At 42.7% G+C, this 12,428-nt stretch overlaps 1 protein-coding gene across 4 annotated transcripts in view; it reads right to left on the bottom strand.

The window, feature by feature from the left end:
• Enox1 (ecto-NOX disulfide-thiol exchanger 1) overlaps positions 1–12,428 on the bottom strand; it is a 560,595-nt gene that overhangs the window by 16,185 nt on the left and 531,982 nt on the right. For all 4 annotated transcript variants that reach the window (XM_036199546.1, XM_036199549.1, XM_036199548.1 and 1 more), the window contains one exon: positions 5,455–5,557. In XM_036199546.1, the coding sequence (XP_036055439.1) occupies positions 5,455–5,557 (103 nt within the window). The remainder of the gene's footprint in view (positions 1–5,454; positions 5,558–12,428) is intronic.

The following is a 12,428-nucleotide window of genomic DNA, read 5'->3' as shown; positions in this document are numbered from 1 at the left end:
AAAAGTTTCTTAAAAAAAAAAAGGGAAGGGGTGGTATAACTCCAAAGTTAGTGAAAAGTGCCAACATGTCTCCAAACGGACTCATTTCTGGCACTCTGCTTGGTAACAGGGACACGGGGAACTGAGGTGGCGGCTTAGTTGAGCAGGTGGGCTCTGCTGCCCTGCCCATTTCTGTCAGCAGCAGCAGCCTCCCTGCTTAAGAATGTGTTCCTGGTGGTGCAGAACTCATTTGGAAGCCTAATCTAAGTTTGATAAAAACAGCATATGTTGTCCTACTGGGGCATTTTACACGTCTTATAGTCCAGAAAGCTACTTGAGAAAATGCAAGCCAGCTCTGTGTAAGGAACAGCAGGTTCCATTTGGAAGGTCCATTCTAACAGACTACATAAAGCATTCCATCAGGACTACCTATTTTAGCCTTATCTTGATCCTCACTAAGATGACCAAGTTGGTAGCATTTGAATTGACCAAATAGGACTAATTTCTCACCACCACACAGTTCTGGTGTTTTACTTTAAGCACTTCATGGCAATATGACATCAAGGTGCTGGGCACAGCAGGGGCAAGTCAGAAAAAGGGCCATTTGTGTGGATTTCCGGTCTAGATGACCAACACAGATGTTAAACACAAATATTAAAACTAAAGGAACATAGCATAACAAAGAGGAAAACCAGTGAAGAACACAGAGTGCCCTTGGGTTTGGTGGAGAGGTATTTTACACTTCCAAGTGGGAGATGTGAAGGAGCCTTCAATACCAAGTCTCAGTAAGTCTATGCACAGTCCCTGGGCAGTGCAAGGGCCATGAGTTTGGAATTAGCAGGCAAGACCAGGGTTAGCTGAAGAGGGCTGCGGCTCACATAGGTGTTGAAAAATCCATAGCGGATTATATTATTTTATGGTTGCTTAAAATTACGCGCGCGCGCGCGCACACACACACACACACACACACACACACACACACACACACATGCTGGGCAGTGGTGGCACACGCCTTTAATCCCAGCACTCTGGAGGCAGAGCCAGGCGGATTTCTGTGAGTTTGAGGCCAGCCTGGTCTACAGAGGAAGATCCAGGCCAGGCACCAAAACCACACAGAGAAACCTAGCCTCGAAAAACCAAAACCAACCAAACAAAACACACACACACACACACACACACACACACACACACACACACACACATATATGCTGGGCAGTGGTGGCACACGCCTTTAATCCCAGCACTCTGGAGGCAGAGCCAGGCGGATTTCTGTGAGTTTGAGGCCAGCCTGGTCTACAGAGGAAGATCCAGGCCAGGCACCAAAACCACACAGAGAAACCTTGCCTCGAAAAACCAAAACCAACCAAACAAAACACACACACACACACACACACACACACACACACACACACACACATATGCTGGGCAGTGGTGGCACACGCCTTTAATCCCAGCACTCTGGAGGCAGAGCCAGGCGGATTTCTGTGAGTTTGAGGCCAGCCTGGTCTACAGAGGAAGATCCAGGCCAGGCACCAAAACCACACAGAGAAACCTTGCCTCGAAAAACCAAAACCAAACAAACAAAACACACACACACACACACACACACACACACACACACACACACACACACATATGCTGGGCAGTGGTGGCACACGCCTTTAATCCCAGCACTCTGGAGGCAGAGCCAGGCGGATTTCTGTGAGTTTGAGGCCAGCCTGGTCTACAGAGGAAGATCCAGGCCAGGCACCAAAACCACACAGAGAAACCTTGCCTCGAAAAACCAAAACCAAACAAACAAAACACACACACACACACACACACACACACACACACACACACACACACACATTTTAATTAAAGCTATGATAATTGGGGTGACAACCCCCCCACCATAGACTAAAAACAAAATCCCCCTTTGAATCATTGGTCATGGGAGTCCAAAAGACTCCTAAAACAATTGCTGTTGTCTTTGGTGCCTTCCAGACAAAGGTAAGACCCCGTGCCTGAAGACACAACACACTTCATACACAGGATTTGGAGGAATCATTTCTACATCTGACCTGAAAGCCTCCTCCCTGATGACCAACTCTCACAATATCAGAAGAAGCTGTGCAAGCTTCCAAGGAGAAATGCATCCCATAGTCCTATCCAGCTGTGCCGCCAACATACCACAACAATGGCCAGCACAGCAGGATATTCTGAGAGATGCCCTATTTCCTAGGGGCAACCAATAGCCCCATACCAGGACTAAACACCCACTGACAGGAAGGAATTCATGCCTGGCTCTGTAACTTTAGCCAAGTACCTGCAGATGGTGAGGGCATGGAACCTGGAGGAGAACCCACTACTTGCCGCTTTCCCAAACCAGTATGATTCCTACTGCATGGTAAATACTTAGATCCTTCTACCACGGCTATGTGTAGCTCTCTCACCCCTCATCAACGAGGCCTGTTTTGTTTTGTTTTGTTTTAACAGTAGACTGTGGGATAACTACACCCAATTCACACATTAACAAGGCACCTGTCCACCTAAGGCTTGGGAACATCACGGAAGAGGGGTGGTCCTCGCAAGAGCCGGAGGACCAAGATGGCTGCTGCAAGATAGATTCTTCAAACAAACAACATGGAGGAGGATCTGGAAGGAGCTGTGTGGGGGAAGAATGGGTGGTGGCTATGATCAAGAGACATTGTATGAAATTCTCCAAGAATTAATAAGAATACTGTTTAAGAGTAAAAACAGAAAGTGAGCTGAGCATAAGCATTCATCTCTCTCTGCTGCTTGTCTGTGGGTACCATGCGATCATGCCTCATCTCTTGTCTGTGGGTACCATGTGATCATGCCTCATCTCTTGTCTGTGGATACCATGTGATCATGCTTCATGCTCCTGCAGCTGTGTCTCCACCATGATGGACTGTAAACTCAACACTGTGAGCCAAAATAAGTCCTTTCTTCCTTAAGTCACAGGATACTTCATCACAGTGACATGAATGGTGACTAAGGTCTTAATAACAGAGGCAATGGCAGCCCTCCACAGCATCCACTGCCCAGCTGGGAGACACTTCTCCATCATAGCTCCTTTAGAGAGTCGGAAGGATTGCTGTCTTTTAATTCTAAATTTTCTAAGAATATAAATATGACTATCTAGAGAGAGGGTTTGGGGAAGAAGTCATATCTTTTGTCACGCTATCACTAGAGGAAGGCAAACTACCAATAGAGAATGAAAAGGAGAAATTAGTCCTTGGTTTGTTTTGATCAAACACTCCAGTCTCCAGCATCCTTTAGAACTGAAACGTTCTCATATACTGATTTGAGACAGTGTATTTCTTGTTCTCTTTTACTACAATCTACTGTTTAGAGGTAGGCTGGCTCCAAAGATGAACTTTGAGGAGAACAATCAGTCTGCTGTGCATGCTTTTATTGAAGATACTGGCATATTTTCCTTTCTATTACCTCAAAGAGCTAATTTCTTTTTTTCTGATACTAAAGACATTAGCAGAGACCGAAAGTTATAAACAAAACCTCCCTGTCTACTCCCATTAATGTATAATAATTAGGGGCTGGAGAGATGGCTCAGCAGTTAAGATTGTGTATTACAGAGGACCTAAATTTGATCCCAAGCATCCGTATCAGGGAGCTCACAGCTGCCTCTAACTCCAGCTTCTAAGGCATCTAACTCCTCTGGCTTCCATGGGTACTTGCACACATGTATATACACATAATTATGAATAATTTAGAATGTATAATAATTAAGCATATATTTAAAATTTTGTGAAAATTGACTAAAATGTATAGATATAAACATTTATAGCCTATACACATTTTATGCTATATGTATATTTTATATAAAGAACTATTTAGAAGTCATCATAAATGAAATATATTCTCCAAGGAGAACGTAAAATAAAGTAAGAGGCAATCTTCAGTGAAAAGGAAATTAAAGTGGTGGCCTGTTTGAAAATTTAAAACATTGTAAGTGGTCAGCATTATTCACACTTCTAGAAAATTTTCTATAGATCATTATGAGTTTTGTTATAGACCCAGAGCATTGTGAGGGCAATAATCATATCTTAGTTATACAGAATAAAACAAACAGTTGTCAGAACTGGAAATCTTTTCTGAGGGGAGAAGAAGCCAGTTAGTAACTACATATGGGCTCATATTGGGTTTCTGGAACGGACAGCACGTCAGCATGTCTTTTGAGACATGTGCACAGCATATTATTACAGCTGTAGATCATCAGAGAGGAAAAAAAAATTGGTTTTCCTTGGAGTATCTCTAAGTTGATGTCATATTCAATAACCTCGTAGTTGAAAAAATCTATGTGATGGATGAAGTTTGGACTATCTTTTGAATTTAATTTCTCCTGTGCCAGCTTCTGCAGGCCCCAGTGAACCTGTCATTTTAAGGTGTGAGCTGATGCAATATTTAGAGGCTGGTGCTTCTGCCAGATAATGACCTGGGGGAGAACAGTTGGCCTCGTGTGTACTGTAGCCTCGATCCTCACCATTAGCCAAGCACTCTGCAGAGGAGCCAGGCTGAACCTGGAACCCCATACTGTGGTTTCTGCCAAGGTGCAGCCTGGACCAAGGTTGTGTGTCACAGGTGAAGGACAGTCCTCTCTTCTTGGGTTGGGAGGGGATTGTAAGGTGGGGTCCTAAGCACATTACCAACACACCACCCCCAAGAACATTTTCCTGGAAGAGTAGCACTCTGCCTGGACCAATTGGATAAAGATTTAAGAGATAAGAGTTCAGTTTCAATCCAGACAAAGAAAAACTGGTGGTATCTTTTGGGGCAAGTGGATATTGTAGATAAATAATAAATTTCTCTCTCTCTCTCTCTCTCTCTCTCTCTCTCTCTCTCTCTCTCTCTCTCTCTCTCTCTCTGTGTGTGTGTGTGTGTGTGTGTGTGTGTGTGTTAGGAGCCAGCTTCTCTTGTTCATTTTGGCTACATGAATCCACGTGGACATGAGAGTCTGGTTTAGACTGATTATCCTAACGCCATTACTCTGGATACAGCAATTAATAATCTGCATTATGGGTCTGGCCTTGGGGCTGTCTTTGGGATGGAGTCTCTGCTAAGGGGCTTAGAGGCTCATCTCCAGATTCAAAACTGCTTAAAAGTCTGGCTTGGTTTATGAACTTTTGGACAAGAACCAACTGGACTTCTTTTTAAATTTTAAAATTCAGACTTATGACACATGAGATACAGATGAACCTATTTTCTTGAACCCCGTTTTCTGTCTGATAACTACCTAATGTTCCCAGTTCTTGATGAGAGGAACCTCTGCCAGTCTGTATGACAATTATTTCAAATGCACATTGTGAAATCTTGATGAAATAAGTCTGACCTCTGATTGGGGGGCTCTGCTGTTTAGATTATCAACACGGTGGAAGGAATTACTGAACTACTACTCACACTGGTTCTCTGGAAATGACTTCTGTACATCGACAATGAAAAGAGACTGCTTACCTATCAGCAGGGCCTCCTTCTCAGATTTTAAGCCTGGGCTTCTTTTTTCAGTATTGTTCTCCCGGTCTTGGTTAACCAATGCAACTGTCAACACATTGATTTCCTATGAAGTAGAAACACAAAAGCCATGTAGATGTTTATGTAGATCCCATGCATTTTAATAAAACCCCCACCCATTTCTTAAACTCTATAAAACAGGGCATTGCTTCTTCTCAGAAGTGCAGACAAAATCTTTTAATTATTTGTTCAATAATAGGCTCCTAACCACTTCCACACAACCAAGATAGTCTCTAAGAGTAGCAAATTGGACATAAACTCTTAGATTTTTGGCAATTGAAAAAAAAACAAACAAACCAAACACCTCTATTCACTTAGGCTGTATTTGACCATAGCCACATTAAGATGCTTAATATGTTTTATTCTAAACATGAAATTTTGGGGGAGGTGTCAAAGTGTGCACAGGACTAGTTGATTAACTTGAGTCAATACAGGCAGCAGGATGGGCTTAAGAAGTGGGGGTGCAGCTGTGGGTGGAGTTTTTAAGTTGAGCAGGAATGAATTCTTATACACAAGAGGGGAAGGCAGGTAAGCCAAAGCCTGGAGAATGTATACATAAAAAACTAAACAATGGGGAATTGAAAAAGAGCTGTACACACGTGACATGGTGAGACTGGGCTGTCTGGGATTATTTTTATGGTCTTCTAAAAGTTAAAGATAGAGACAAATATTTAACTCATATCCTCCCAGTATTGATTTATGACTTGAAATAGAAAGTGATGCAATAGAAATTTAATAGCCTGCACATATGTACAATCACTAGGGAAACTGAATCTTGTTGGAAGGAAGTTGCGAACTGAAAGGTAACGCCCTCCACTTGAGGGAGATGCAGCATGGTTGAATACACACACTTTGTACTCAACCTTGCCACAGGGCAGTACTAGGGCAGCGAAGAGAACATTGTATCTTGAGGTGAGTGGTTGCAGGAGAACACTAGCAATCAACAAGGAAGATTACTGGGCTCCCACATCACAAGGAGAGTCAGAAGGGTGCCCTAGAGACTGGAGCAAGCAGCAGCTTTAACACTAGGTCCCTGGCTGGGAGGCAGGGGCACTCTGCTTAGCAAGGAGAGAGCAAATAGTAAAGCACCAGCAACCCCATCATAAAAGAGGGGCAACTTCAGAATTCCTTGGTCCAAAGAAAGGATTAGGACCCGCTTGTGGGCTGTCTGGCTGCCCCAAAGAAGGAACACAGACCCTCCCAATGTCCAGATGCCAAGCAATTAAAAGTTACTGCTAGATGCCATTTTACCTTAAAAACCTTGAAACGTGTGTTCTTCACAGGGTATCTGGCAGCCCCTAAAGAACCCTACAGCTTCAGGACTAGTAGCCTGCCGGAGCCACAGGACAAAGTCCCACAGAACTCCGGGAGGTCTCCTCCTTGGGTTTGTAGTTACAAGTGTGGACAGTCCCTGCACTGACCAACTTTTCTCTTCATCCATTTCCTATAGCTATAGAACCACAGATGCCAGTGCTCTAACGGTACCCATAGGCCCCGGGGATGGTCTCCTCCATATCATATACCATCAGGAACATGGGTAACAGCACTGTGAGCACAAATGCCATAGCTACTGATGCCAAGGCCCTGGCATCATCTGCACCTGTCTCTTTGGGACCTACAGAAGACCATCCAGGTTCCAGAGCTCCAGAGGAATGGCTGCAGTATTTACTCCAAGCCCAAGAACAACTCACAAGCACACCAGGAAGCTGTGGTCACCAGTGCCGTGTACTCCACTATCACTGTGCTCATCCAATGGGAAACAGGGAGGGTCCTTTCCCATCCAGTAACTCAAACTGTGAGATTTGTTTCCTCAGGCCCAGGCATCTCCTACATTCACTCTAAGGGCCCAGGGAGGGTCTCCTTCACGTTTTGTGGCTTAGGGACTATTTTTCTTACATCCTTGGTGTCACTTGTATTTATTCTAGGATCTAGGACAGTCCAATCGACATCTTGCATCATCAAGATTGTGGCAGCTGCCATCACAGGCCCCAGTGCCTTAAGTGTTATATGCTATGATGCCTGAGAACACACACCTTTAGAAACTTCTAGGAACTGCAAAGTCATGAATCACTGAAATCTAGACCCCTGAGACCTGACAGACATTGCTGATATCACCATAGCCTAACAAATCACACACAGGTTACTCTTTTGAGTACACCCACAACAAAACCAAAAGACCTACCCAACTGGCACCATACATCCAATATAAATAAAACAAAACAAAATACTTTTCCATACAAACTATTTATAAAACTAGAAGAGGCAGCTCCTTCACCAGATGCATAGGCATCGGTGTATGGATATAAAAAACAGAAGCACGACCCCTCCCTCCAGAAATAATTCCAATTTGAAGGAAATCCATGAAAAGAATGCAAAAATAATTATGCTAAGGAACTTTCACAAGGTGAAATGAAGACAGGTGACATGAAGAAATGAGAAAGTAGAAATTCCAGAAGGAAAGGGACACTGGAAATCTACTTCATGAAGCAATAGCAAAAATATGCCTGAATGTCAAAGTGGTGCAGACATTTAGCTATAAGAAACTCAATGGGCCGGGCAGCGGTGGCACACACCTTTAATCCCAGCACTGGGGAGGCAGAGGCAGGTGGATCTCTATGAGTTCGAGGCCAGCCTGGGCTACAGGAAAGGCGCAAAGCTACACAAAGAAACCCTGTCTTGAAAAACCAAAAAACCAACCAAACAAACAAACAAACAAAAACTGGATGGACCTAACTAGATGTGGCACAAACACACAAACAAACGCTTCACCAAAACAGCCATAGACAAGATGGTAAAAGTACAGAATAAATAAAGATACAAAAAACAGCAAGTAAAAAGCTTCCTGTCACATGTAAGGGAATTCCCGTTAGATTTACAACAGGTTTCTTACAGGCTTGAAAAGGATGGATAACATAACAAAAGTCCTGAAAGAAAAAAAAAAAATAACCCCCCCCCAAAAAAAAACCCTGCCAGCCAAGCAACCAGTAATCTGTTAGGAAAAACCACAGAATTCATTGCTATGAGACCAGCCTAACAAGATATGCTCATAGGAATACTAGAAACAAAAGGATGTTAGCCACCTTCATGAAAACACACAGATACAGAAACTCACCAGAAGAACAGTTACATCAAAGAGAAACGGAAGCCAACATCAGCATCTCAGAAAGCTACCGGATCACCAGGGTAGGTAACAAGAAGGAAACCCAAACAAAGGAAACACAGGACAAGCAGGAAACAATTCACGCTCGTCACCAGTGCTGAGTGCAGAGGGATGAACTTCCTCAATCGGAAAACACAGACTGGATCAAACAATGATAACAAAATAAAGCCAAAAAACAAGATATGCTATATGCTGTCCAAAACAAAAACGTCCAAAAACAATTCTCATGCCACTGGTTGTTGATTGAATATGAAAGGTTGGAAAAAATACATGGCACACAAATGGGAACCCAAACCAAAGCAGGACTATGATGCTCACACCAGATAAAGAATAATCCAAATAAAAAGCACAGACAAAGATGTCATCATACATTAATAAAACAACTCAGCAGAAGACATGACAATGATAAACATATATGTGCCCACCACAGGACCACCTGAAGGGATAAATAACAGCCTATACAATACAACAATAGGTTGGGGCTTTCAATACCAAATTTTCTCAATCATCCAGATAGGAAACAAAAAAATACCCGAGTTGAGCCATACTACAGAGTGAATGCGCCTAAAAGACATGTGAGAACATTTCATGCAACAAGAGCAGACTATGCATTCTTCTTATCACCATGCTGAAACTTCCCTAAGATTATGTGTTAGGGCCACAAACCAAGTCTTCTTAAGATACAAACAAACAAAAGCAAAATCATGTTGCTGTGTAGACACATGAGAAAATAAATTAACAGTAGGAAAGATGTATTTTGGCTCATGGTGGTGGTGTTTCAGCCAATGGTCTCTTGACCTTGTTGCTTTGGGCCTGTGGTGAGGCAGCACATAACAGCAGGCAGTGAGCTGTTCATCCCATGAGAAGAGAAGGGCTCTAGAGAGGGACACAGTAGGACACAAGCATTATGAAGTGGGAAACAGGAAAATACAAAGGATTGAACTGGGAAGGGGAAGGAAGGGTGACATGGTGGGGGTACATAACACTGAGGATGTTTGCAAAGCCATAGGAAGATATGTTATGTTTACTTAAAAAATACACATGTAACATACATACACATATTGAATAAGGGTGATAATACTCCCCTTAAGAGCAACAGATTATCTAACACCCCCTCCCCTTTGATTTGTTGTTCAGGAGTCAAAGAGACTTCTATAATGATATAGGCTATTGCCTTTGCTCAGGGTTCTCTCAGAACTTGAAGACCATATTTCTGAAGACACCACATGCTCTGGACACAGGACTTAAAGGAACTGAGAGAGAACTAACTTGGAAGCTTCCTTCCTTAGGACTAGCTTTTATAATATCTGACAGTGCTATGCAAGCTGCCAAAGGGGGAAAAAAAATGATCATTAGTTTTACCCAGCTATATAGCCTAGGAGCCACAGTAATGACCAGCATAGCGAGATATTCCAACAGGTACAACAGTGGCACTTGGGAGTAACCAACAGGAGTCTAACTTAACTTAAGGCCTGCTCAAAAGGAGGGAATTCATGCCAGGTTTTGTAAACCAAGCTAACAACCCTTAGCTGATAAAGCCGTAGATCCTACAACCTACGACTGCCATTATCCTAAACCAGTTAATTCCCAACTGCATTCTGGACGTTATCCTTATATCTACAGATGAGTGTACTTCTCATCCCTCATCAAACCAGCTTCTTCTTGTAGCAGGATGGAGATGACTATGAAACCCATGCCTGGTCAAAACGTAGAGAGCAAGTGATTGTGGGGTGCCCAGCCCAAATCAATACATCTCCAACACAACCTTCTACCTAAGGCTCAGGGAGCATCATGGAGGAGGGAGCAGAGGGATTAGAGGAGTCAGAGGACCAGAGATCTGCACTGAGATAGGTCTTCTCTATTTGGCATGGAAGTTACACTTATGAAATTGCAACAATATGGCAGCTCAAACAAGACCTGCATGACGACCATACCAGTTCACATGCCAATGTGAAGGAGGGAGGTCTCACAAGGCCTTATTCCTAGATCAAGAGCTACAGGTAACTAAGAGCTGCTGAGAGAAGAAGTATCCGCCTCCTGTAGGGGTAAGCACTCTGACAGGTTATCCATTCCCAAGTGGTAAGTTCCAAACACATACACCTATGGCACTACTACAGGGACTCCAGACTGTATTCACTCTATGTATATGTACTTACTATAATTAAAGAGGATGAGGTCATGCTTTTGAGAGGGGTTAGGTATATGACAGGAAGTTGGAGGGGGAAAAGGGAGAAGTGGAAATGATATAAAATTAATAGCCATGTATGAAATTCCCAGAAAAATTAACAAGGGATACAAAATGTGTGACACAGATAAATAACAAGTGAGGAGATGGAGGAGCTTATTACTCTGATCTGGTTATTATGCATTGTATTTTTTTACTAAATCACCATATAATACCCCATAAAGATGTACAAATATTATTAATCAATAAGAACATGATGGATCTTAAAGAAAGGCCAGCATGAAGTAAAGGATACTCTTTTCATTAGATAGTAAAAAATTAGAAATTGTTGAGGGCATGCTGAGAATTCAAAGAACATGAATCTCATCTGATGGCATTCACATATGACCTCAGCATGTGCCAATAAAAATAGGGCTTAGTTTAACACACGACTACTTTGTAAATCACGAGTAATGAAAAATTGCCAGGAATGAAGGTTCTCCTGCAGAACTGTGAGTGGTGATATTTGGTGAAGGTTTTGGAAGCTCGATTTAAGATTAAACTCACCTGATGAAGACAGAGTGGTCAAGGCTGAGTAAGGCGATAGTGGGTACAGAATTAAAGGAATCACAGGGACATGATGGCAGGCCAGAGGGAAGATATTGGTTAACTAGAAGATACCAAATGAGGTCTAAGACAGGAGAAATGGGCCAGAAACCCTGGGTATGCAGATCAAAACAGGAGTACTTCTCTAGCATGTGAGGATATAAGTTCAACCACAGTGTGTGCTTGGGAGCACACACGAGAGAGAGAGAGAGAGAGAGAGAGAGAGAGAGAGAGAGAGAGAGAGAGAGAGAGAGAGAGAACACATCCCTTGTAAACAGGATTCAGGATGGTCTGAGGTTATGATGATGTCTGGGCCAGTTGTCCATAAAATGTTATTACTGATGAAAGATATTACCTTTCTTCTTTAAAAAAGGATTTTATATATAAATATATATGAAAGACACTACCTTTCTTTTTTAAAAAATAATTGTGTATGTTTGTGTGTTTGTTTGTGTTTGTGTGTGTGTGTGTGTGTGTGTGTGTGTGTGTGTGTGTGTGTACACTTGTGTGCGGGTGTTCACAAAGGCCAAAAGAGATTGTCAGATCCCCTGGAGCTGGAGTTACAAGCAGTTGAAAGCTCAGATCCTCTGAAAGAGCAGCAGGTACTCTGAACCACTGAGTCATTTCACAAGTCCAGAAATATTTTAAACAGTGAACTTTAAAACAGAGCAAACCTTAAAGTTTATGTAGGAATGGGAACATTTTACAGAGTAATGAGGATACCAACAGGAATTCCTCATGAGATGAAATAACACACAACATTTTCATATCAGGCTTTCTCAACAGGAGCAGAGAAGGACTATGTACATTCATCTTTCAAGGAATCTGCTGAGGTCTGTGCATGGTATACACTAAGGGCAGACAGGGACATGCACTGGGCTTGCAGGCCTGGAAAGGTAAGATTGCTAAACAGAATGCAGGCTAAGTCTCTATGAAAGTCTCCCAAGAGAGGATTAGGATGAGAAAAGGTAGAAGAACATTAACCAG

Source organism: Onychomys torridus, chromosome 9 (genome assembly GCF_903995425.1).
Source record: "Onychomys torridus chromosome 9, mOncTor1.1, whole genome shotgun sequence".
Classification (NCBI taxonomy): domain Eukaryota; kingdom Metazoa; phylum Chordata; class Mammalia; order Rodentia; family Cricetidae; genus Onychomys; species Onychomys torridus.
The sequence above is the reverse complement of the archived record's forward strand: the minus strand, read 5'-3'. Positions and strand labels throughout refer to the sequence as shown.